A 23031-nucleotide genomic window follows, 5' to 3' on the forward strand; every position below is an offset into this window, starting at 1 on the left:
TCTGCAAAGGCGACAAGCACCAAAAATTACCATCGATACGTGGCAGAGCCGGGTACCTTTCGCTCCATGTACGAAAAATTGGCAACGAGCTCTTTCTCACAATGGATGATTTAATTAAGTATAACAACACCTGAGATATTCAGCGAAAATGCCCAAACGGCATGTTCGTTGCATGACAAAACAAAGATGCATGACACCAGCGCCGCAATGACGATGCACTAGTTAGCCCAGTTTTTACTTAAAGTTCGAACTTCTCTCACCTTTCAGAAAGAGGTTATTCTTTCGTCAACAAAGTTCGTCAAAAGCCGAAACAATCCAATTTCGAACGTCTCACAAAACAACATCGACAGCCACAGAGCTCGAAGCACTCTGCTATGCACTCCGCAGGATTGATCGAGAATCGCCTCTCAAATGGTGCATTTTCACCGATTCGAAACCAGCTCGGTACTGTATTCGAACTGCGCTACGTCGTAGACCTCAAGACCATTCGGTGCACGAAACAAGACAATTGTATGAGCAAGTACTACACAAAGGTCATGATGTAACTTTTCAATGGTTACCAGGCCACTCCGGAATTATTCATAACGAGCATGCTGACGCTGCAGCAAAGAACGCTCACGAAAACGGCATGATGGATCTCATTCCACTGCACTGTCAAAAAGTAACGCAGCAGCAAGGATTAATACGCAGGCGCACGATGCCACCAGGTCTCTGTGGAACACGCCCGGATTTTTACACACCCGTCTTCACCGTCTGAACCCACACCTAGGACTTTCCATTCCATCAGGGTTATCCATATCTGAGACAACCGTTCTCTGTCGCATGTGGCTTAGAGTGTCTTTTACGGACGCCTTTGCTTGCTGCATCGGATGGGCAGACAGTGCTGCGTGTGATCTTTGTGGCGCTGACGAAACCATCAAACATATTTTGTGTCAGTGCCCTCAATACAACTGTCAGATACAGTCTCTGTCAGCAGTGTTTGCCCGCCTCGACGACCAGCCGCTTTCCAAAAAATTAATTTTGGAATACCGGAAAGATCAAGCTTCCCGCCAAAAAGCGATGAAGGCCCTCCTGAAGTTTCTGCGATTGACCCGCCTCCTCGAGCGCTTGTGATGTTTTAGTGGGTTTGTGTGTTTCCACTTCCGTCCCGCCCTCTTTCTCTCATTCCCTTTTTCTTACTTTTCTGTCTCCCACTTCCCCCTCCCCAGAGCAGGGTTGCAAACCAGACACTTGCTTTTTGGTTAACCTCCCTGCCTTTCTTCATACCATATCTCTATCTCTTTTTCGTCAAATATGCGATAAAAACGTACCGAGCTACCGTCTTTGTAAGGACATTCCTGTAAGACGTTATCAGTCAAAACCCACTCACATGTCCGTAATGGTTAAAGCAAATGGGCGCCTCTTTCCTTAATTCAAGGGACACAAATACATATACTACCGAGAGTCCGGCAGCGGCATCAGATGTTAAGAAACTTAGCAGTATAAAGCGTATATAAGGACGACAATATGACAGTCAAAGCTTAGCCAAAACACGCTGTATATTGTCACTCTTGAATGGCCCCGGGAATTCTACATCGACGCGCACACCTTTTAATACACAAACAATTCAAAATTAAACGTCTTGCTGTCTTGAACAATGACATATATTACGCAGCATTAAGTTAATGCTGCAGGCCGACTTTGGCTAGCCTGTTTACCGAGCACAGTCAGTGATTGTGAATTTCGTGCGACTTCCGTCCCTCGGCGAGCTTCAGTACCTCGAAAGAGAGTTTCCAGTGGCACACGCATATGATCGAAGACATGCATGTTCCGGCGGTGCGTGACGGTGCGCGCTCGGGTTTGGAAACGTGGATGGCCCGGCGACGGACATCGATCCAGGCGAAGCAGTCGCATGTTAAAGGGTGAATGAACTTTCTCTCGCACGAGAACTGCGTGCATTAACGAGGACGCGACGGGTGGGCAGAAAACTTGGCAGTGGCTGTAACGTGGTTACTCCGATGATGGACATGGCGGTTAGAGAGCGTTCATCATTTCTGTCGCTTCTTGTTCTTGTGGTTCGCTTTTCTAACGAGAACAAGGTGGTCTTCCAGCGTTGAACTAAAACTCAAGTTGACCAAGTGATTCGTGAATACCGCAAACAGTAAGAAAGTAACCAAATTCACCGCTTTAAAAGTCATTTTAAAAACTACGAAGCGAAATACAAGCCTTCAAGAGGAATCTATGCACGAAACTACTCACCGCAGAACAAAGACAGCGCTTAGCGGGAAGGTTATGAAGATTTCAATATAATTGAGGAAGGATTATAAAGATTTCAATATAATTAAATATTTCTTGAGAATGTCCCCTAGTAAGGTCACATAAATAGTGAAATTGAAGTCTAATAAAGACGTATAGTGAGTCAAAGATGTGTAAACGCGTTCTTACACTAGGAATTATAATATTATTATGGTGTCATGACATAGACTAAGACAGCAGTCGGCATGTCCAAGATGAAACTCTTTATTTGGCTGAACTTGCGGCCGCGAAACATAAACTGCAGCTAGAAATGCGTGCTGTACACTGATATATGCGAGAAGAGCATCAGCCGTTGATGATCTGTCAAGTGGTGGAGCATGTCAGCATTTATACATGTGTCATTGAATATTGTAGCATCTTCTCTAACGGTAATGTGAATTCTGGAACACTCTCTGACGTTTGAGTTGTGCACGCAATCTCATTGGAAGTTTATGAGATAATTTAGGTGGCTCCCAGTCATCCTGGTCTGCGCAAGGCACCAACTACACGTGTAATGGGATGGCAACATACAACTAGAAAGAAAGGAGCACTTGCGGCAATAAAATGGAGCTAGATGAGATATTCTGGTGTTGAGTACGATTCACCCCCGCAGGACACGGAGCAAGGATCATACATAAGTCTGTGCGAGGTTCTGCGTGATATTTTGTGTGGAGCTTGTTTTTTTTTTTAGGTGATTTGCAAATTTCCCCTGTACCTTCTTCTCGTGCGGGTCGCCTCAACTGTTCCGTCTTGACGACTGTTCACCTAAATTTGTTTAAGCGAATGCTGATGCTAAGTATATCTTTGCCTCAGCCACTTTCCTCGTTTCATTACGGCTGCGAAAGCACTTATCAAGCTGATTATGGCAGTTTTCACCCTAAGTTGTTTATTTTCAGAAGTTTCAGAACCTGGTAGTGGCTTAAAACTCTCCTCTACGATTCATTCTAGTCATATGTACATGTGAAATTTCTTTTATTCCCCCACCCCTTTCCCCAACACAGGGTAGCCAGGCAGTCTACGAACTGGCTAACCTCCCTGTCTTTCCGCTTAAACTTTCTCATCCTCCTTCATAATTGCTCTTGACGTGAGAGTAAAGAAGCAAACAGATGGAAAGCGTGTCATGAGAGTCATGGGGGATTGTTAGGCTCATAAATGTGTCACTACTATACTTTCCGTGGACTTCAAGGAAGCATGGACACTTAAGCGTGATAGCAAGAATGGAAGCAAACTGGAGAGAGAAGAAAGTCAAGGATGTTAACCACTTTATAATCACCAGTATGCTACCCTACACTGTGAAAAGGGATAGAGGAGTTTGAAGGATAGAGCGAGAGAGAACGAGGCAAATATAGAGGGAGAGGGGAGCACCCGCACAACGTCGCAGTCCGTCATTTCTGTGCGGCATACGACGCCCCCGTCCCTCTACAGCTACTCGCCAGTGTCCAAGTACGAAGGGAATGGGACATTGGAGCAAGGCGAAAAGAAAACGTGATGTCACTGACCCGACGTGCCCACGATGGCGAGGGCGCGTCCCATGAAGTCGAAGAAGTTGGATGCCTCCTCGTTGGCCTCTCGGATCTGGTAGCTGATGGAGCCGTACGCCGCGTACCGCTTCTCTTCCTCGGCCTTCACGTACAGCCGTCTGCGGTCGTCCAGGGAAATCTGCGCAACATCCAGAGGAAGCCACAATCTCGTATGAGATGGAGAAAAAAAAAACTAATGATGTGCAAGTCACACGGCCCCAGATCAAATCAAATCTTATCAATGTGGAAAACTGAGCAAGTCGGCTGTAGTACAAGATCGTGGTGCGAGCAACGCATAATCATCTCGGCAAAAAAAAAGAAAAAATAGAAAGAGAGAATCGGAGCTCTTTTCTTTCTTTACTGTCCTTTTTCGAGTACAATCTACGACGCCTCCACCACCGCCATGCGCTTAATTTTATATCTTAACACGGAGTGGTTACTATAGGATGATATGCGTGTAAACATTGCCCCACACTCGGTAACTGTATTGAAGCATATATACTTCAGAACATTGAATGAAGTTATGCAGCATTATTGTATACTTGCAAGAACGCACGCAACATGATACGCTCAAATACGTGAAGAATGAGTTATATAAAAGGAAAAAAATCATGTCTTGCCATCTAGGTCGCACATCTTTGCACAACACATGCCTTTTATTGTAGTTCTGAATACTCTACTTATTTCGCGTTTTGTGGGCTAATGCGTGGTGAAAGCTACCACTACTTAATCATCATCATCTGATTACCGCGGCGTTACGTCTACCGCAACGGTGCCCTAGAAAACGAATCTATTTTTCACCACCTAGTGCAGAGTGTTTTTACGTGGATGGCCATAGCTCATGTCACGTACATCACAGCTCGCTGCTTTTTTTTCTTCGTTTTATCTTAACTCCGTGCTCCCATTTCCCGCTCCGACGAATCTGCCTGCACTTCCGGGTCGATGCACGACACGCTTGCTCTGAGCACGTCGTAAAAATAATTTCGGACGCAAAAAGTACGTTTCATTCAAAAAAAACAAAAACTTGGAATGATCGTTAGAAGCCTACTTATGTCGTTATTCACATGAAGTGGTGTAGCCAGATGACCGTTGCAATTACGGCCGCTCTAAACACGACAAACCGAGAATGTTCTTCAGGACTTCTATCTCTAGCGTGCAGAACTGATGTATACACTGCCATAGCCAACACGCCATTCCTCTGCGTGGTATGTATGTTCTCCGCACGCCACTTGTCGTGACCGATAAGTTGTAAGCTTGGGTTTACATCTATAAGGTCCACGTGTATACTGCAGCAAATCTTGCGCATCTTAGCTTATATGAGGATGCATTACGAGATGGTTATGCAGTGAATGTAACAATTATGTAAGTTTTTCTCTGCTCATTGCTCGTGTGTATAAATAGCAGAGCCCAAGAAAAAAAATTGCCCGCAGCTTCCCTCGGGAAAACACTGAGGAGGATGCGGAAGCATGTAATTGGTTAACGGGTGTTAAATTGCGACTTCCTTGGGTCGATGGCTAAATTGGTTAACGTGGTTGTGAAATGGGGTGTTAAATGAGTGAACACGTACGGCACGTATGCGAAAGGGCGGTGTTTTATTTATTGCGACGAACCAACGGACGAGCGGCAACTAAGCGAGCGAGCGCCGACCTTGAGTATATATACAGCGCGACGGTGCATGCGCTGTCAGCTGTCGAATGTTCTCGAAGGAGAAGCGCGCGCGCGGCACAGATGGCGACGGCGCGACGGCGCATGCGCTGTCAGCTGTCGAATGTTCTCGAAGGAGAAGCGCGCGCGGCACAGATGGTGGGCGACGGCGCGACGGCGCATGCGCGCGCGTCAGCTGTCGAATGTTCGAGAAGCGGTGCGGACGGCGCACTACAAGGCGCGAGTATAAGATGCTTCCGCATCTAATATGTTGAACGATTTTGAGTACTTCGTACTCAACTATGGGAGAGCACTGAGCCGTCCCGCTAAAACAGTTTAGTGGCTGGTAACAGAGTTAGACACATGCCTGAATACACAGGCATGGTTCAGTGTGCACCGACGCTCGCGTAGGTTTTAAATAGCTAACTTTACCGTACAAGCTCATGTTTGTGTTACTGGTTTCCGTACCAATACTTTACCTTCCTGGTGCATTTAATGTGAAACTTTGACCGTTTTAACTCGGACACATTTATGCTTTTGAAGTGCAACAAATAACCTTATACTTGATGAACGCGTGAATATTGCAGTAGCAGAGAACGAGTGATTATTGTATCAGACGTAATGAATTAGCTCAACTAAGGCGGTGCGGACGGCGCGGACGGCGCGGACGGCGCACTACAAGGCGCGAGTATAAGATGCTTCCGCATCTAAAACACCCAGCGTATCCTTTCCGTCGTCTTACTCATGTGCATGCACTGTCATTTTTATGAAAGGGAACACAGAAGAGGCCGGCCCGGCCTCTTGTGTAATCGCCTTGAAGGGGGAAGGGGTTGCAATCTTGCCGCCAGTTCAATAGCACCAATCACAGGTTGTTTTGCGCGCCACTAGAAGGCGCGAAAAATACTGTTGTTGCTCTCGCTCTCTTCAACGAGCTGCAAGCAGCCACCGGAGCCTGCAGGCGGACGCTTCCGCACGTTTTCTTGCACAGAAATCGACAGTGTACATTATTGAAAAGATAGATGTTGCAGAGTCACAATGTTACATATAACAAAATACTGTGCACATAGGTACGCCAATTGAATGGCCATAATGACGTCTACGAAGCAATGAAGCAATTTAGTCCATAGCGCTTTATCAAAGCACTGTGCAAATCGACTACGATGTGCAACGTGACTAAAAAATAGAAGTTTTTAACACGAAAGTGTTTTCTGCCGGGGTCCACCACGGCTACACTGACGTATTTCCGTCACTGTTATGACGTTGCAAATGATACACTAACACGTGACTGAATGAAAACCGGAATAAAAAAATTCCAGTACTGGGAGTCGAACCTGCGATCATTCGCTCCTTAACGTGTGGTGCGAAAAGACTTAACTATTAAGAACACGTTCTGTAGAATACTAACAGCGAGCTATTTATATGCACCATTTTCTGTTGGAGGTACGCCATGCTCGCTGGTTTCGGTGCATTTTCGTAATCGTTAGCGAGATGGTGCGACAAGCTCGAAGAGCGCAGAAGAGCGCGCTTTAAAGATCGTCGCACCGCGCGCTGCGCGCGCGCGCACTTATCTCGCCATGAGAGCGGTTGGTACGCTTTGTGCTCTGACCGCCACTTGGAGTGAGCCGACTTAGGTCGCTCACCGCAGCGCCCGCTTTTTCCCAAGAAGCGCGCAGCTCACATGAATGAGCTACAACTGTGACATGTATTAATTCGCGTTCTTCCTGTGTATACCTGCGCATTCGTTTCGTGCGTCCTCCTCCGTGTTTGAGCAGTGTGCTTCAAGTGTCCAGCTGTGACAGTTGTTAGTTCGCGCTCGTTCCCTGTTCGTTCTTTCCGTGCGTCCTCTCTTATTGAGCAGCGCGTTGCATGTTCGAAGCTGCTCACCGTTCTTCACGTGAAATTACAGTTTGTGGCTATAGCATTCATTCAGTCGCCCTTGTGGCGAGACAATACACAATGAACGCTCAGCTTCTTATGTGAAGGCGTGCTTAACTTTTGTGTTAAATCCATTCCTGCGACAGAATTATCAGCTATGTTTTTCTTTTTTTATGAAATGAACATTTTTGTATTCACAAACCATTTCTTAACGAGAAGCTATACGTCAGAGCCTATTATTATTTATTTATTCGAATGCAAGCAATACGCAAGAAAAAATATCGCTTAGAAAAACCATTATGAACCAGCTGAAGAAGTTGTGTTTAAATAGTAAGCGCTAATTGTAAGGCTTGGAGTATGTAACCATTGCTGAAATGTGATACGGGATAAACCATTTGAGAGTTTTTGACACTCCGCAAACGTAGTACTCCAAAATTATTCGTGCATTTCAAATTGGTATGTAATGTGGCACTCTGGCCGTTCAGGAGATGACCACAAGTGCTTCTAACACCACTGTGAAGTTCTTGTTCATGCCACCAGTAAGTTACATATTCGCAAGCTTTATGGTTTAGTATTTTACTGCTTTTACAACTTCAGTAATATTAATATTTGCTTTAAAAGTAGTCAAAGTAATAATTCTTTTAAAATAACATGCACTAATATTGAACCAAGCATATTTTGTTCCCATGTATTTACTTCGGATTGAGAAGGGTGCGCAAATGAGACCTAAGGGAAACTATAGAAAGACAAATTTATTACAATATCTTAATGCTCATTATCTGAGCGAATGATCACCACTTTTTCAGGTTCCACTTCCATGCTGTTAAAATAAAAGCAGATATTTCGCAGCATTTTCCTGACTCTGCGGCCATCTAATTCATTCATAGGAGCATCCCCATAACTATGTCCCGAATCTTCCTTTTATTCTGAATCAGTCTCAACGAAAACAGCCAACGTTTGTGTCATAAGTATACCGAGTCGATTTCATCGACCGTCATTGACTTTAACATTGGGAATTCTTGTCATGTCGCCGCTGTTATTGTACAAGAAAGTGGAACCAGTCAAGCAGCCTAAATGCATCTTTTATCTTACCATCCTTGTTGTTTATGCATGTTATGTACCTGCGAGGCAATGAAAGCATTTTTAAAATATGGCCACCTCTTTCTAAATCTGTGTTATTGTTTCATCCATCTATCTACATATGGTATTCATATTTGATGCCTTTTTCGAAATGCTGCTTTGTTTTGTAATACTGAGGGCGAGCATGAGGCATTGCAAATGTGTTGTCCACATACATTGCCTGATGTTTTGAGACGATAAAGCAGGAGCTAAAAAAATACAAATGACAGGGTTGTCAACATTAATCAGGGCTGTACTACAGATGTGTTCCTGTTGATTATATATTCCTTTCGGGGCAAAATATTAAAAAATTTGGGTTAAATATGACTTTCTAGTCTTGCGTGCTACTATACTTTTTGATATAAACAATATTATTGAGATCTAACAGACAGTCATGCCAATTAAAGTATAGAGAATGTTATTAAAAGTAATTGTAATGTAAATTGAAGCGGATGAAAGGATAACTTGCCATGGACATGAACCAAACCTGCGACCTTCGAATAACGCACCCAACATTCTACAAACTCAGCTACCACGGCGGCCATCTCCTATCCACTTTATGGGTTTGTATGTGCCTTGAACGTGACATTATCAGTCAGCGCCGTTTTGACCGTCATTGTTCCAAACGCTGTTCCCTGTTTCTGGCTGTTCAAACAGCTGCGTGTAGGTCTTTTGTGTTCATCAAGGTATCCGGTCGCTACAAGAGTGATGCAAAATTACAAAAAAACTCGTTCCGGCAAGTGGAGGCTTGTTTTGTTCATTTGTAAAGCAGCAACTGTGCTTGCATGTTTTTGTCAATCTATTATGTCCTATTTATCTTTTTTTTTGCATTTCAAACACACCTGCTATAGCAGCACTTATTATTCAGTTACCTCGAGCCAAATTTTGTTCGACATTGTGTTGGGAAAACACGCGCACGATATGGCTGTAAACGCGTACGCTTTTCTCGAGCAATATAGTTGAGACATGCCATGTCTCCTTTCTCTGACTTGCGCCTTCATTGAAACCTGGAGTAATCTTGGCTGAATTATTACTTCAAAAGGATGCCCGAGTAATCTTATTTAACACAGCTTTCGCAATACATACATATTTTTTGCATACACTGCAACACATTTCTACGCAAAATAAATGGCATCGACTACACGAGCACAGCGGTGTTCGCTGACCCAAGGGAATTCAGCGTGGCACTTACATTCGGGCCCTTGTTTAAAAAAACAACTATTTCGCTTCCAAACAGGTCGTTTTTCTGAAGGCAAACGAAATTGCACTGCTGCTACGTGACTTGGCGCCGGTTAGACCAAGACCAGCACTGTACAGACTTTTTTATACTGGCCAGAAACATACACTTATGGTTTTGTGGTACTGTCATGCATGTCTTTTATGCTTGAGGGCATCAGTGCCCTCACGCTTGTAAAAAGCAGCTGCACCATCTAGCCTGCGCGTTCTTCGGCCCTTCTTTTATTTTTATTTTTGTTAAAAAGCAATATTGCTTTAATACCTTGATTTCTCGCTCGACGATGAACAAAAAAGGTATTGTACAACAAGACTGAACGTACCGAAAAAAAAGGAGGATACTTTCATTGGTTTTAGCGTGGTAGTAGAGGAATTTTATTATTGCTTCGCTTACTCCCGTAGCAGTAATATGCACGATTTTTAGGAACAGGTGTCACATATAAATGAAGCAAACTGCCTGAAGACGAAACTTTATGTAATCAGAGTGATGTTGGTAAAATTCAAGTGTTTTGTACACCTAAAGGTTTTCATCTGTTGTTGACTATAGATGCTACTAGCATGAATTCAGCCTAATGATAGAATTCCTTAATAGTTTTTGAAGCCCTCTATGTGCCCATCTCAAGGTAGCACCACAGAAGCACAAACATGAACGTAAACTTAAAGCCAAATGTACATTTTTCTCTTGAGCTGGAACGTCGATGCGGTCGTCTGGCCAGCTGACGCAGGTTTCCGCTGCGGTTAAAATTTTCAAGGAGTAACAGCATTGGTTTTCTTTTTCCAACCACTTCACTATTAATTGATGAATATTTTAATAAGTCTTATTCTTGAATAAAATTCGAATAATGGTCGAAATAAAGGCATAAATGACTTAGAGATTCATTATCATATTGTAAAGCAACCGTCTTACTCAATGTATTGTCTGGCTTTGTCGCAGTACTGCCGTGTTTGCAACAAAGCACGCTTTAAAGACTTCTGACTAAGTTGCATTATTCACGATGTTCGTGTTAATCTTCTAGTAAAACTTTTCTTGAACACTTTCAAAGATGATAGTCTTTTTTTCTCGATAAAGTTATTCTTTTCAAGTATATTGATTGTGCGGATCATACGCCCTTTTATAATACATGAGAAGCGGAACATTCGGTAAATAATTGAGCAAATCATACAAAAGGCATTCGTTTATTTTTGCAGCCTGTTTTGTAACGCAATGGTTAGGCGCCTGCTTAGAAAATCAACAAGACACGGAAGTGGTGGCTGGGCCCACGCAATCGCTCATTACCCACTCTCGGTGTCCAGCCCTCCTTTAATCACACCACCTGTTATCCGACCAGTGAACCATTGTCCGAGGCTGGCCCACACAATTATTCGGTAAGGAAGCTCAACAAAAAAAGGTGCGTCTATTCCTAGGAACAATGGCATAAAAAATATGCCTCAAGAAATATAGTACGCACTCGAAGGCACATATTTACTGCAATCTTGATGTCTTGTGTTAATTTTGTTTCGTGTCGCCAGTCAGAGACTCCCACAAGACAGCCGTTCATCACCGCATCTATTGTGTCTATACAAAAAAAAGGTAGCACCTAAACCTAATCTTCATTAGTTTTGTCTTGTTCGTGTGCCAATTTAAATATTAATTTCCGCCTTATTCAGCAATACTACATTTTGTTAACTATCGTCTTATAGATATAGTGCCGTCATGGTAACTGCTGAAATCAATGATTGATTGATTTGTGGGGTTTAACGTCCCAAAACCACCATATGTATATGAGAGACGCCGTAGTGGAGGGCTCCGGAAATTTCGGCCACCTGGGGTTCTTTAACGTGCACCCAAATCTGAGCACACGGGCCTACAACATTTCCGCCTTAACTGTTGAAATCAAATATTTTCCAAATAGTATAATATTCATAATCCGTAGTCATGGACGTTCGGCAGGGTTCTAATCGTTCTGTAGATTCACAATTTCATTCATTATGCTTTCCAACGGGTATTCTCACAGCGACTATTATCGATCCACTGATATACATAAAATAACAGCCAATGTTAGCCAAGAACAATGGCGAAAAGAAAACGGCCCCAGTGAAATAAACTGTTAATACCTGTGTTATCTGATACACTTCCCAGCTAGCGACTCTTGTCCCAATTCATCAGCTTGTTGAGCACCGATGAGCGAATGTATCCACTGATTTACTCCTGACCAATCAATCACTTTTGTTTATCTTGTAATACCCTCTGTATCATAGTTGGTACATTGAATAAAATACCTCAATGAGGCTACTATGGGTGTCATGATAAGGAGCTATTGCAGTTTGGACATATTACGAAGAAGCTACAGTTACTTACATAATATACTATAATAAATAATTACTTGCAATAATTACTTATTTCGTTACGCCTCAAAGTTTTGATTAAACTTTTAGGAATTGTTCAAAAATAGTAAAAGCAGTCAGCGTTTTCTGACAATTTTTCAGAAGGAATAACTGTTCGTGAGAATTACAGGGTTAAATATAGAAGCCTCACCATAGTTTACCGTAAACGCTATCCTAAAACTATTTTCGCTTGCTGTTTTTTCGCGAAAAATAAAAATATGCAATTTGAATAAATATATTTTTTCCTTCTTATCATATTTAGAATTTCAGCCTTTTTTGAGCATCAAAATAGATTATATTTCTCCCATATACACTCCATATTTTAACATTTATACGGTACGTCACAAAATCTAACATATCCGGGACGATGTTGCCACTCGCGATGCACGATGCTCAGTTTTGCCGTCCTGGTACCATAGCGAGAAATACAGAGGCACTTTTGCATAACAATGTTTACCAAGTTTTGCACGACACGGAGTATGGGACAGCCCGAAAGCAAAGTGATGTTACGATATCTGTCCTCACGTTACATATACATTCTATTGTTTTTAAGCGTATGTTTGTATGGAAATCTTCATTCTGTGGCTCACAAGCTTTGTGTAACTGCTGACTTCGAACCAAAAAGAGAAGAGTCGCACTGCTCACGACATGCTCGAGAAATGGGAAGGCAAGACAGGACCACCAACTTTTCGAGAATTCGTATTGCACATTTGGAACAAGTGTGTTTCACAACTTTTTTTTGTAACAATGCGTCACAACGTCTATGAAAATCTGTCGTGTCTGTTTGTTTGTTTGTTTGTTTGTTTCCGCGTTTATTTTCCGCATTATTTTTCTACGCAGTGAGCACGACTCACGAATGCATACCGGCCTCAGCAGAAACAGGCGTTTCACGCGTTTGCTACGAGGAACAATCTTGACGGGCACCAAAGTCTCACCATCTTCACATTGTATTGCATTTCTTCCAGACTCCCAAATCCCGGTGTTGCTGCGCGGTTAGGCGTAGCGCTGGGTGGTGCGCGGGCATACAAAGTGGCTGGGCTGAACGAGAGTGAACGCCAAGGCTTACTTATTCTGCCTCGTTCTTTCACTTTGTCTCCTTGGCCTGCTTTTTTTTACCCTTCCGGATTCGTACACAAGCGCTCTTCGAAGAATAACACGAGTGACATTGCGCACAGCATATGAAATTAAACATCAGCATGAGCGAACGCACACACGCACGCAATACGCAAGAAGCCCCATAAAAAACGCACGGTGTTCGCACTCCGATGGCCGAACGTGCTACGATCACCATCACTGCGGCTAAGTGCATCACGCAGACGATTGTAAAAGTGCGTTTGCAACATTTATTTCCTTACATTCTTCTTTCATCCTGTACGCTTGTAGGCTCCCAAATTTACGTATTCCTGTTCTCCTGAGACTCTACGTACGCATATATGAGAGTGACCATTTCTTCTTGGTGATCCCTTATGTTTGAATCAAAAGAAGTTCTTCGTCGTTCTCAGTATGGCGGTCACGTTTCGCCGCGTTACCAAACAAGGTATGGAGGCATGCGCTGTCTGTTCTGAAGAGTATATGCATAGTAATGCTTGTAGCTGGTCTGGTTTGTGCCTGCTTAGTGGGATACACAAGTCCCCTAGTCAGCATGGGAGAAAGAAGAGGCAGAGAAGGACATCACTCACTTTATTCGCAGAAATACACACTGCTGCTTTTCTGCGAACAAAGTTAGCAGCGAGTGATACCCGTTTCTATTTTTTTTTCTTCTGCGTCGGTTGTGCTTCTTGTATATTCCAGTAAGGATCTGCATAGTAATAAGAAGTGAACTCACGAAGATTCGGCAAAGCGGAATGGTGGTCATCTTTGCGGTTTCGTAGCTAAGTGGCGTATTTTTCTTGCCCCGCACCACTCAGGATCATGAGGATAGTAAGTCATTAGTGGAATACTCACGTTAAAAATACTGGTATGATTGTAAATAGAAGGCGAAAAAATCACAGCATATTTACGGGGTGAATGATGACGAGTGGGCGAAGCTCCGGAGGTACATCGGTAAACCGTGGATCCTCCGTAAATTTTGCCCAGTCAATCGTCAAAGACGTGACGAACAATGTAAAAAGTTACGCCATATGCACGCAATGAATGATGGTGAACGAGCTTACTCCGTTCACCCGACCAACCGTCCATCCGTCCGTCTGTTCATGCGTCTGTCTGTCTGTCTATCTGTCTGTCTGTCCGTCTGTCCGTCTGTCTGTCTGTCTGTCTGTCTGTCTGTCTGTCTGTCTGTCTGTCTGTCTGTCCGTCCGTCCGTCCGTCCGTCCGTCCGTCCGTCCGTCTCCTATCACACTAAAGCACGCGTCTCGGATTCATTGGAGTGGAGCGAGTGCCGCAGCGCCATCTAGTGAACACTACGAGTACTAGGGGAGCCTATGATGAACGACGAGGGACTGACCTACACCCTAAAGAGCTTCGCAACTTAAAGATTTCGAACGTTTCAGAACGCACTCTCAAACAGCTGTTCTAGCATTTTTTTTTGTTTGTAAGAAATCAAAAGGCCATAACAGAACATTGATGAAGGTTGACTCAATAGCTATATTAAATAATAAATACAGTATGTAGCGAACCCACATGCTTATTAAATGTAGACGGGGGAACAGAAAATACAATTCAGGCACAATAAAATTCAATAATATTATGAAGACATTACTTTCGCGGTGAAAAAATTTAATTAAAAACAATAAACCAACAGGTACTGTTTTCGGATAATTGTTTTAATTTACTCCATGTGATACTAAGTTCTCCTAGTCTGTATGGGGCAGGTTATGATTATTAAAGACATAAGTAACCTGTTCTAGTTGACTTAAGTCCTCAAAATGGAGAGAATACGTTAAGCCCTCAAATGTATCATGTCGGGTTTGGTTAACGTTACGCGCGTGATCATGATTCTTGTGATGTAATCTTTTTTTTTTGCCTCGGATTAGACTGTTCTGTCGATCATACTACTCAAAACATTTGCAAGTTTGCTGATGATTGCTGACCACTTTTTTTAAGCTTTCTCTTCAATCGTAAATTCCCCATAATGGTTTTAAACAAGACCCTCGTTCACAAGCCAGCTCTGCGCTCCTTCCGTTTACTTTTACCATACGTTGCTCTAGCTTGAATGAACAACAGTTACAGTAAACGTAGATTTGTGGTCGACGTATCAATTAATATAATTGTACTAATTTTGCGCCCGGAAGCTAGTCTATTCTGTCAATTTTCATTTTCTTAACTGCCTAAAAAATTGCGCGAGTCGAGCGCAGTCTATCTCGCTTTACATGTGTGTTCTTATTAACTGCAGCGAGGTGAAAAAAGGTTTAAAAACCTGATCTCGAATCTGCGAAGCATCGCCCCACGTTAAACTAAAACGACAGAAACTGTGAGTGAGAATCATGCTTGACACTCCGTCTTTCCGTTTGCCCGGAACGTCCACAGCGAGGGAAGTCGTCTAGTAGCGAGAACTGTCACCTGCACTGTCCAGTCCCACCGAATCGTGGCCGACCGATGGTGTTCTTTCCTTTTACGTTCCTGTCTCGGGTAATTCGCGCCGGATGTATAAACAGAGATAAAAAGTTATGCTGGACGCTTCCCGGAACTACGATTGTCAGCCCAATCGATTCCCAGCTCGTTCTTGGCTATAGTCATGTCTCCGTGTGACGTCGCCTTTCATCTCCGGTTTTGCCAATTTCGTTCGGCGCTCAAGCGGGGAACTCGCACTTCTTCATCTTCGACTTCCACTCGGCTAAACCGTGATGCGTTTTACGCAGTAGCTGCATGCGTCAGCCAATTGCGAGCAGAGCTCATCCAGCTCTTTGCATTTCTCAGTAGCGAAACTACCCACGTATATACCGCATTTTCATCGATATGATTATCCTATGAAAACACATACTTAGTCTAGCAGCGGTTAAGCTGTGAGATCCGTGAACTTCACTGCAAAAAGTATTTCGCTTCGCAGTAGGAATATCTTTCCTACCGCGAAGACGTGTTGATAAGATTTCGTGTTTTTCTTCGCACAGGCTTGCACGTGTAGTCTGTAGTCCATAAAAATAAAGAAGATGGTCAAGACAATAGCAAGATAGATGAATATTTTATGGTGCATGGTGCATTCGACAATAGCATGGTGCATTCGACGATAAATTTCCACAAACTATCGTTTAAAAAATATTCTTAAATTACTACTCGAAATCTGTAACTATGTTTTACAATAGTAATTAGGTGTAGTCAATAAATATCTATTGATTTTCAGAATTTTGTTTTAGAGTGTTTCATACCCACCTACTTAATGTCACTTCTGTGACATGAAGCTCTGTGCGCACTCTAGTATGCCTTATATATTTCGTGGCAATAAACACACGTTTATTGTATTCAGTCGGGCATGTATGACTATCATAGAGAGAACTCTATCACCAGGTCAAAGCACATACACAAATATCTTCAGCAAAATCGATGAAAGAAGAAAGGCACGCATCTATCTGTCATGTTCGAGGTAACATCGACGTCAAAGGAGAGTGTATAACTTAGTAGCAAATCAAACAAGACGCCCACGAGTGTAAAACAATAACTAAGCATTCTGAAACTGATTACTACAATGAAGATATTCGAGAAGAAAAACTGGTCAAATATGCACGCCAAGAACTGTCACGTACTTGAAGTTACAAAGTTACGAGTTCATTTCCCGAAGCAATACACAAAAAACGAGACACCGCCATGTGATGATGGCTACCACAGACGAGAGTAGATGGCAAGGGGTCGATGTATGTGCCAAACTTGAATTAAATGTGCTACATATATACCTATATTTAATATCGTAAACACAATGAGTAATACAACAATAGCAAAGTACAACAGAGGGTTACTGAATACTGTACAGCACGAACGTGTACTAAAAGACATTTTGAAGGGCGCAGTTAAATGCAAGCTCACCTAGGTGCATTCGTGCACGTTGAAGGGTATTTCATAGGCTGTTAATACAATTACAGGTTAGTGTTTCCGTCTAACGTAGCTGGCAGAAAATTCCGCTCACTTGAGTGCCTCGGGCATTCCACTTGCATTCTTACCTCAGAGCGCCCAACCGTCCCTCGCATGCTCGGCTCTCAAACTGCCCTCTCTTTTTTTGCTTTTATGAGAAACTCTGCTCGCGTGGCATGAGTAGGGCTCCAAGAGCCGTGGCCAACTCGATATCTGTGGCCTGCTGCGACACTCAAAGCAGGAGCAGGCGTGAGCAGCCCAGCGATCGATGTTCTCGTAAACCACTACGCCGGCGACCTGGGTAAGACCCTCTCATCAAAGGATTAGACCTACAGCTTCACGAAACGTCTTTGGGCGTGGCAGTTCAGTAACTGCGCAGGCGGGCGTGTCTGCGAGTTCGTTTCTGTCACGTAGACGTTTCTTTCACCGAATTTCTCGTTGTTGCAACCTATAAACGAGGTGAACTGATGCACACAGTAAAACTCCTTTCCTGTCTCTTTTGCTCATTATTTCCAATTCCTGTACGAACTGAAGCTGGTGAGCGAGATTCGGGCATGCGCGATTGTGTAACTTGAGGACGTCTGAATCCAACTCCCGATGCCAGACAGGACAGTTATTGAGTGTGACTCCTACGGGGAAAGACTGGATAGGTTTGCCGCCGTGATCAAGTCTACAGTATAAGATCACTCCGTAATCGAGGGCTTGGGTCTGGCAGCATTAATGGCCTGGACGTCTGCACTTAGTCTCTGTCTATTGTATTTGGCATTTGGCATTTATAGACAACTTTCTTTCATTTAGTCTCTCTCTGTTCTTCCTGTGAGCGAATCGGGGCGAGGTTTCAAAAGGTTAAAACCCACTGCGGCCCATTTAATGTTTTTGTTTTTGTTTTTCTTGTGCAGAATGCAATCACTGGACAGTCAATGTGATTACGTAAACGTGGCGCAGCTCCATGAAACAGGAGAGGACTGCTGAGCAGAATTATATTGCATCAAAGCTGCCTATAAATGGGCGATTCATACCGGCGTCAACAGTGACCCTCTTAGTGAACACCTGCAGGTATTTGCCACAGAAATTGGGTGATGATCGATACTCATCACTGTTGGCAAGTAAAGAAAAAGTACACAAATAATAAATAATTAAATAACAAATGAACATACGTTGACTAAACAACTAAAGTAAACAAGGAGAATCAAATGTGTAAACAATACGACGAGAATAATGTGAAAAGGCTTTGCGGGTCTTCTGTAAGCACAACACGAAGAACAAGTGTTTCAATTGCTCAACATTTTTTTAATGAGGAAAGTTCTATACATAGCGAAAAGAACCGCTGAATAAGTTAATCATGATGGAACTTCTGACATAGTTACTTATTCGTGTCAGACGTGCTATGCAATTAAAAATACTATTAAATCTTCATATTGTTCACTCATTGATGCTTTGGAGGGGGGGGGATGACGCTGTCGCACGTTGCACTCCTTCAGCCCTGATTGAATGTGTGAAGAGCTTTTTCAGTGGAAGCTGTTATGAGTTCACAACAAACGGTCGCGTGAGCTGTAGTTATCCGCTGCCACCTCCACCGCTGCCGGTGTCCGTAACCAATATCGTGCGAAATAAGGAAAAAAAAAACTTAGTAACTAAGAACACCAAGGTGACAATGTCACTAAAACCCGGGTCCCCTGCGCGCCAGCCGGGTATTCTACCACAGATTCACGGCAGTGCTTTGAAACTTCTTAGCAAACTGGCATTAGGCAGGCTTGATTTCAGGAAAAGAATCGCTTTATTGTGGGAAATAGAGCGCTTTAGAACAGCGAAGGAAAAGCAAGGTGTCACACGATGTGACTCGCGCAACGGTTGGGTCGCGAATGCTTCAACCTCTTAATAAAGCTTCCGGCATAATTCATCGTCGTCAGTCTCGGCAACGAAAAACTTCATAAACTTGTTGCCAGTGCGTAGCAGGTACCACGCTTCTCCGAAAAAGACGAAGGATAGCACAGTGAATGGCTCCTTATTACACAAAAATTATGATGAGTCATGACATAGTGGGTACTCTGAAAGTGTGCCGGTAGCAGTTACCCAAAGAGCGTTTAAAAAAAAGACTCTGAAAGGTTGTTTTTCCAGCTTTCGCTGTGACTCTGCTGCGCGTTCCGTGCGGGCCTGGCGTTTTTTTGTTTTGTTTTATTTGCTAGAAGCTCAAAAACTGTCGTTATTATGCACCCTCTCCGGCCATGATGCAAGAACGGTCGTTTTATTTTATGTGTCTGTCTGTCTCAGTCATTACTGCGCGATTGACTGCACGAGTCTATGAGACGGTTATCAGAACAAAAAACGCCTGACACGCACCCTCAAAGCCTGATTAATGAAGTGTCTCAGGCTCGGTCAGAATGAACCCATGCATATGAAACAGCGAAGTGTCGCCTTGTATTTTTTGGCACTTAAAAACATCATGCGTTAGAATTGATTAGGTTTGCTGCATTCAATCTCCAAGATTGGCACATGAGAGTTGCAAAGGCAATGCCGTGCAATCACGTGATCGCGGTTTCCATGCCGACTGCTGGCGCTTCACCTCTGGTCGAAACCAATCGTTGCAGCACCTTGGTTCGGTCATGCACTGCAGCCTAGACCGCTACATTTGTTCGGCGCTAGATTTCCAACGGCTGCGTTAAGGCGTACCTTGCGTGCTGAAGTTGATCTGACGGTCGCGTTTCAATTAATGTAGAATAAGGGTGCTCGCACATTTATTAGATGCAAGTGCGCACTAAAAAAACGCCTATGTTCCCAAAGTTGATCCAGGATCCTTTACTAAATCAAATTTGGGAACATGCGCAAAAAAATGCCCATGTTTTCACTAAACCAGAAGGTAAAACCCAGAAATTTTAATGTATGTTTTGAAATCTTGTCAATTTTTTAATGAGCGTTTCAAAAGCGATGTCCTTTTAAAGTTAAATTATAAGCAATGTCTACGGGCGAAAATTGGCGCAATTTTTTTTGTTACATTTTATGTATCTGTGCTGAAAGACACCTTAGCTTAAAAAACATTTCAATAATTCATCGCAATTTTCCAAAAGAGTGTGAGCGCCGTGATTTAGATATTTTCATTTACACAACGCATGATGGTATTGCAGTTTTTTTTTCTTTATCTCTTTTCTTTCGTTTCAAGACATCCATGCTAACGATGCAAAGTCGTGTACTTGTGGGTGACTTAAGCATAGAAGGTATATAGCATTCGAGGTTTCCTGCCTATCTTTATTACAATTATGAAAAGCTTGCAAACATGCTAGGCAGGAAAATGGAAAGCCAGGCTCTGTAGCACTTTCTCGTCCCCTTTTTTGTCAGACTTTTTTCACGTATAGTCTTTCTTTTTGCGGGTAACGCCTAACGCCGTTGTATACAACGCAAAAAAAACAACAACGCTTACTGCCACCTCAGAAGCCTAGCAAAACTATCTACCTGGCGCTGTACCTTTATGTTATTGCTGAGAGAATGTGACAGCGAGAGGCCACAGCTGGTACCGTCGTTCCAGCACGCGGATGGACGGGCGCGAGGCAGAGGCGTTAAAGGCTTTTGTCTTAGAAGTATCCGCCATGATCTCGCGTCCTTCGTCGTTTACTGGGCTAGCAGCACGGGGACGCCTGAATTTATAAAAAAACGCTAAAGAAGAGACTCGGCTTGGGGTGCCGGAACATTGGACCGGCCCACGATGCAACGCTATTATTGCGGCCACGCATTATTACTCCACAGTTTAGCGCAAACATGTCTACGCGTACAGTAATGGATAACTGGGGTGCGACAATGTACGTGCTGTGGAGAAGCAGACAAGAGATCTGCCCATAATCTGGATCACGCTTGGTACATCATAATTAAAAAAGCATAATGAAAATCAACATAAATCTTGACCTCGGTTACGTGGCATACAACAAAGGTAACTTTCGCTTCAATCGCTACCAAGATTAGTTATCAAAAAATCACATATACAAGTTTAATTCGTGGATCAATCACACTTGCATACACTTTTAAAACAGGTGGTGTGCGGTTCGTATGCGCTCCCATTTTGTTTCGTTCATAACAAGTATACTATCAACCCTCCAAGGCTGGTCGTTATAGTTAATTAGTTGTGTAACTACGTATAAATGTGATTCCACCTAATTCCTTCTATGTTTTTTGTCGCCAACGTTCAAACAGTTCCACCTTGTGCTCACTGCCTTTTTCATTGGTATCTTTAAAAGCGAAGGGTCTGTATATTCCACTTGTATTGGAGCGAGTACCATCGCAAGCTAACATGTCATGCCCAATTTTTCAGTGCAATTTTTCCCATCAAATCTTATAAACTTTTCAACAGCTGATGAATAAATGTCCAAGAGCCACTTGGAAGTCGTACGAAGCAGCTCCGACTCTATCAAATGTTTTTTTATCTGTTCGCTCGACGCTGCGCCAATAAACGAAGCCGACTACGTGAGCAGTTTCCACATTTAGCATGTACACACTTCATAACGAATTCAGAAGGCCTGTGAGAACGATAACATCTGCTTACTGACGCAATCGCATCTCCAGCCCGTTTTTCGAAATTACACTCAACGTGAATCAATACATGAGATCTCCCGTGGTACCAATTACCTTTTTCGCTTACTAAATGCGCCAAACGCACCACTGCAGGGATGATAGTTATCAAGTATTATTGTTTAGTCTAGACCAAGTCGAATACGGGATTCAGTCATTTTAAAGGGGAGTAGCAGCCACCTTTGAAGCGGAGTAATAAAGAAAGTGCGCCGAAAACAATTAAAATTTGTTTTAGTTTTTTTTTTCTTTATGAGGGAATCCTAATCGAAGAATGGCGAGCTTGCTACTTGAAAATTTACGCGCAAAGTTCGAGTAAGAAATCCGCGATTCTGTTTCATTCCTTGACCATTTCTTTCTGCACCAACGAAAAAGAGAAAAATCTGTTCATGATTTTTTTTCGTCTCTTTTATTGGAAAGAGGGAGGCGCTCGCGAGAAACACGGGAAAGGAAGTGATACTGCCTTTCTGTCAGACAACGTAGCTTGGCAGTTACAAGCTGCCGTCATATTGTATGCACGCTTCTGCATGTCCTCGTTGTTTCTTTGCCTCGTCCTTGCAATCATATATTCTCGGGAAAAAGTGAAGGCGCGTCTATATATATTCCTTTTCTTTACCGGCGCGCTCTGGTGATATCCTTTTCTCTCTTTTGCATTCCCGAACCTTTTGACGCGTTATTTCCTACTTGCCACTCGTTCTCGAATTCCTCTACAACATGGCCCCTGCCTCGTGCTCCAACCACTTCTTCTCGGGGCCTCTATCTCGTACATGGGAGCGAAGAGAGTCATTTCCTTATTTCCAGCCCCACGTTACGTCGGGCTCATATAAATGATTTTTTTCTGTTTTTCCAAGCCTGTAAACCACCCTGCAGAAAAAAAAACGGATATTGGAAGTCAGGTAAAAACGAAATATTGGTTCCTGTGCAAAATAGAAGGGGCACGAGATTACACCATTTCGAAGTACGAACCGTCGTCCACGTTTCATTTTTTTTTTTTCGAATCGCTTTCACAACTTTAAACCAGCTATGCGTACCAAACCGAAAGGAAAATTGGCCCGGACGTATAAATCTTAAACGCTTACGCTGATGACTGAGACTCGGGGAATCAGGGGGCAGATTAATACAAATAGTGGTTGGGAAGCTGTAAACGCAAAAGCTTTGAAAATCCTCGTATCTTGTGAAGAAGTGTAATATTACCAGAATGTACGACGAAAGAAAAGAGATAGCGTTGAAGAGAAATGATAATGCTTACATCTCAGAAACCTCAGGGATTTGAGATGGCGAACACATGCCACCGGCTATCTTCGTCTCTAAACTCCGAGAGAAACTTCTCGAAACGTTTTATTTTTTGTTCCGCTAACAAAGAGCAGCGCTTAATCCTTTGTTTGATGGTAATGTCTCGTAACGTGGTAGCTTCAGAATTTATGAGGCTTGCACAAACTGACGCACAGGGTCA

At 43.2% G+C, this 23031-nt stretch overlaps 1 protein-coding gene across 1 annotated transcript in view; it reads right to left on the reverse strand.

The window, feature by feature from the left end:
* LOC119163122 (uncharacterized) overlaps positions 1-23031 on the reverse strand; it is a 183149-nt gene that overhangs the window by 37191 nt on the left and 122927 nt on the right. Inside the window, exon 2 of the mRNA XM_037415068.2 lies at positions 3774-3933. Within this exon, the coding sequence (XP_037270965.2) occupies positions 3774-3933 (160 nt within the window). The remainder of the gene's footprint in view (positions 1-3773; positions 3934-23031) is intronic.

This window comes from Rhipicephalus microplus, chromosome 2 (assembly GCF_043290135.1).
Source record: "Rhipicephalus microplus isolate Deutch F79 chromosome 2, USDA_Rmic, whole genome shotgun sequence".
Lineage (NCBI taxonomy): Eukaryota > Metazoa > Arthropoda > Arachnida > Ixodida > Ixodidae > Rhipicephalus > Rhipicephalus microplus.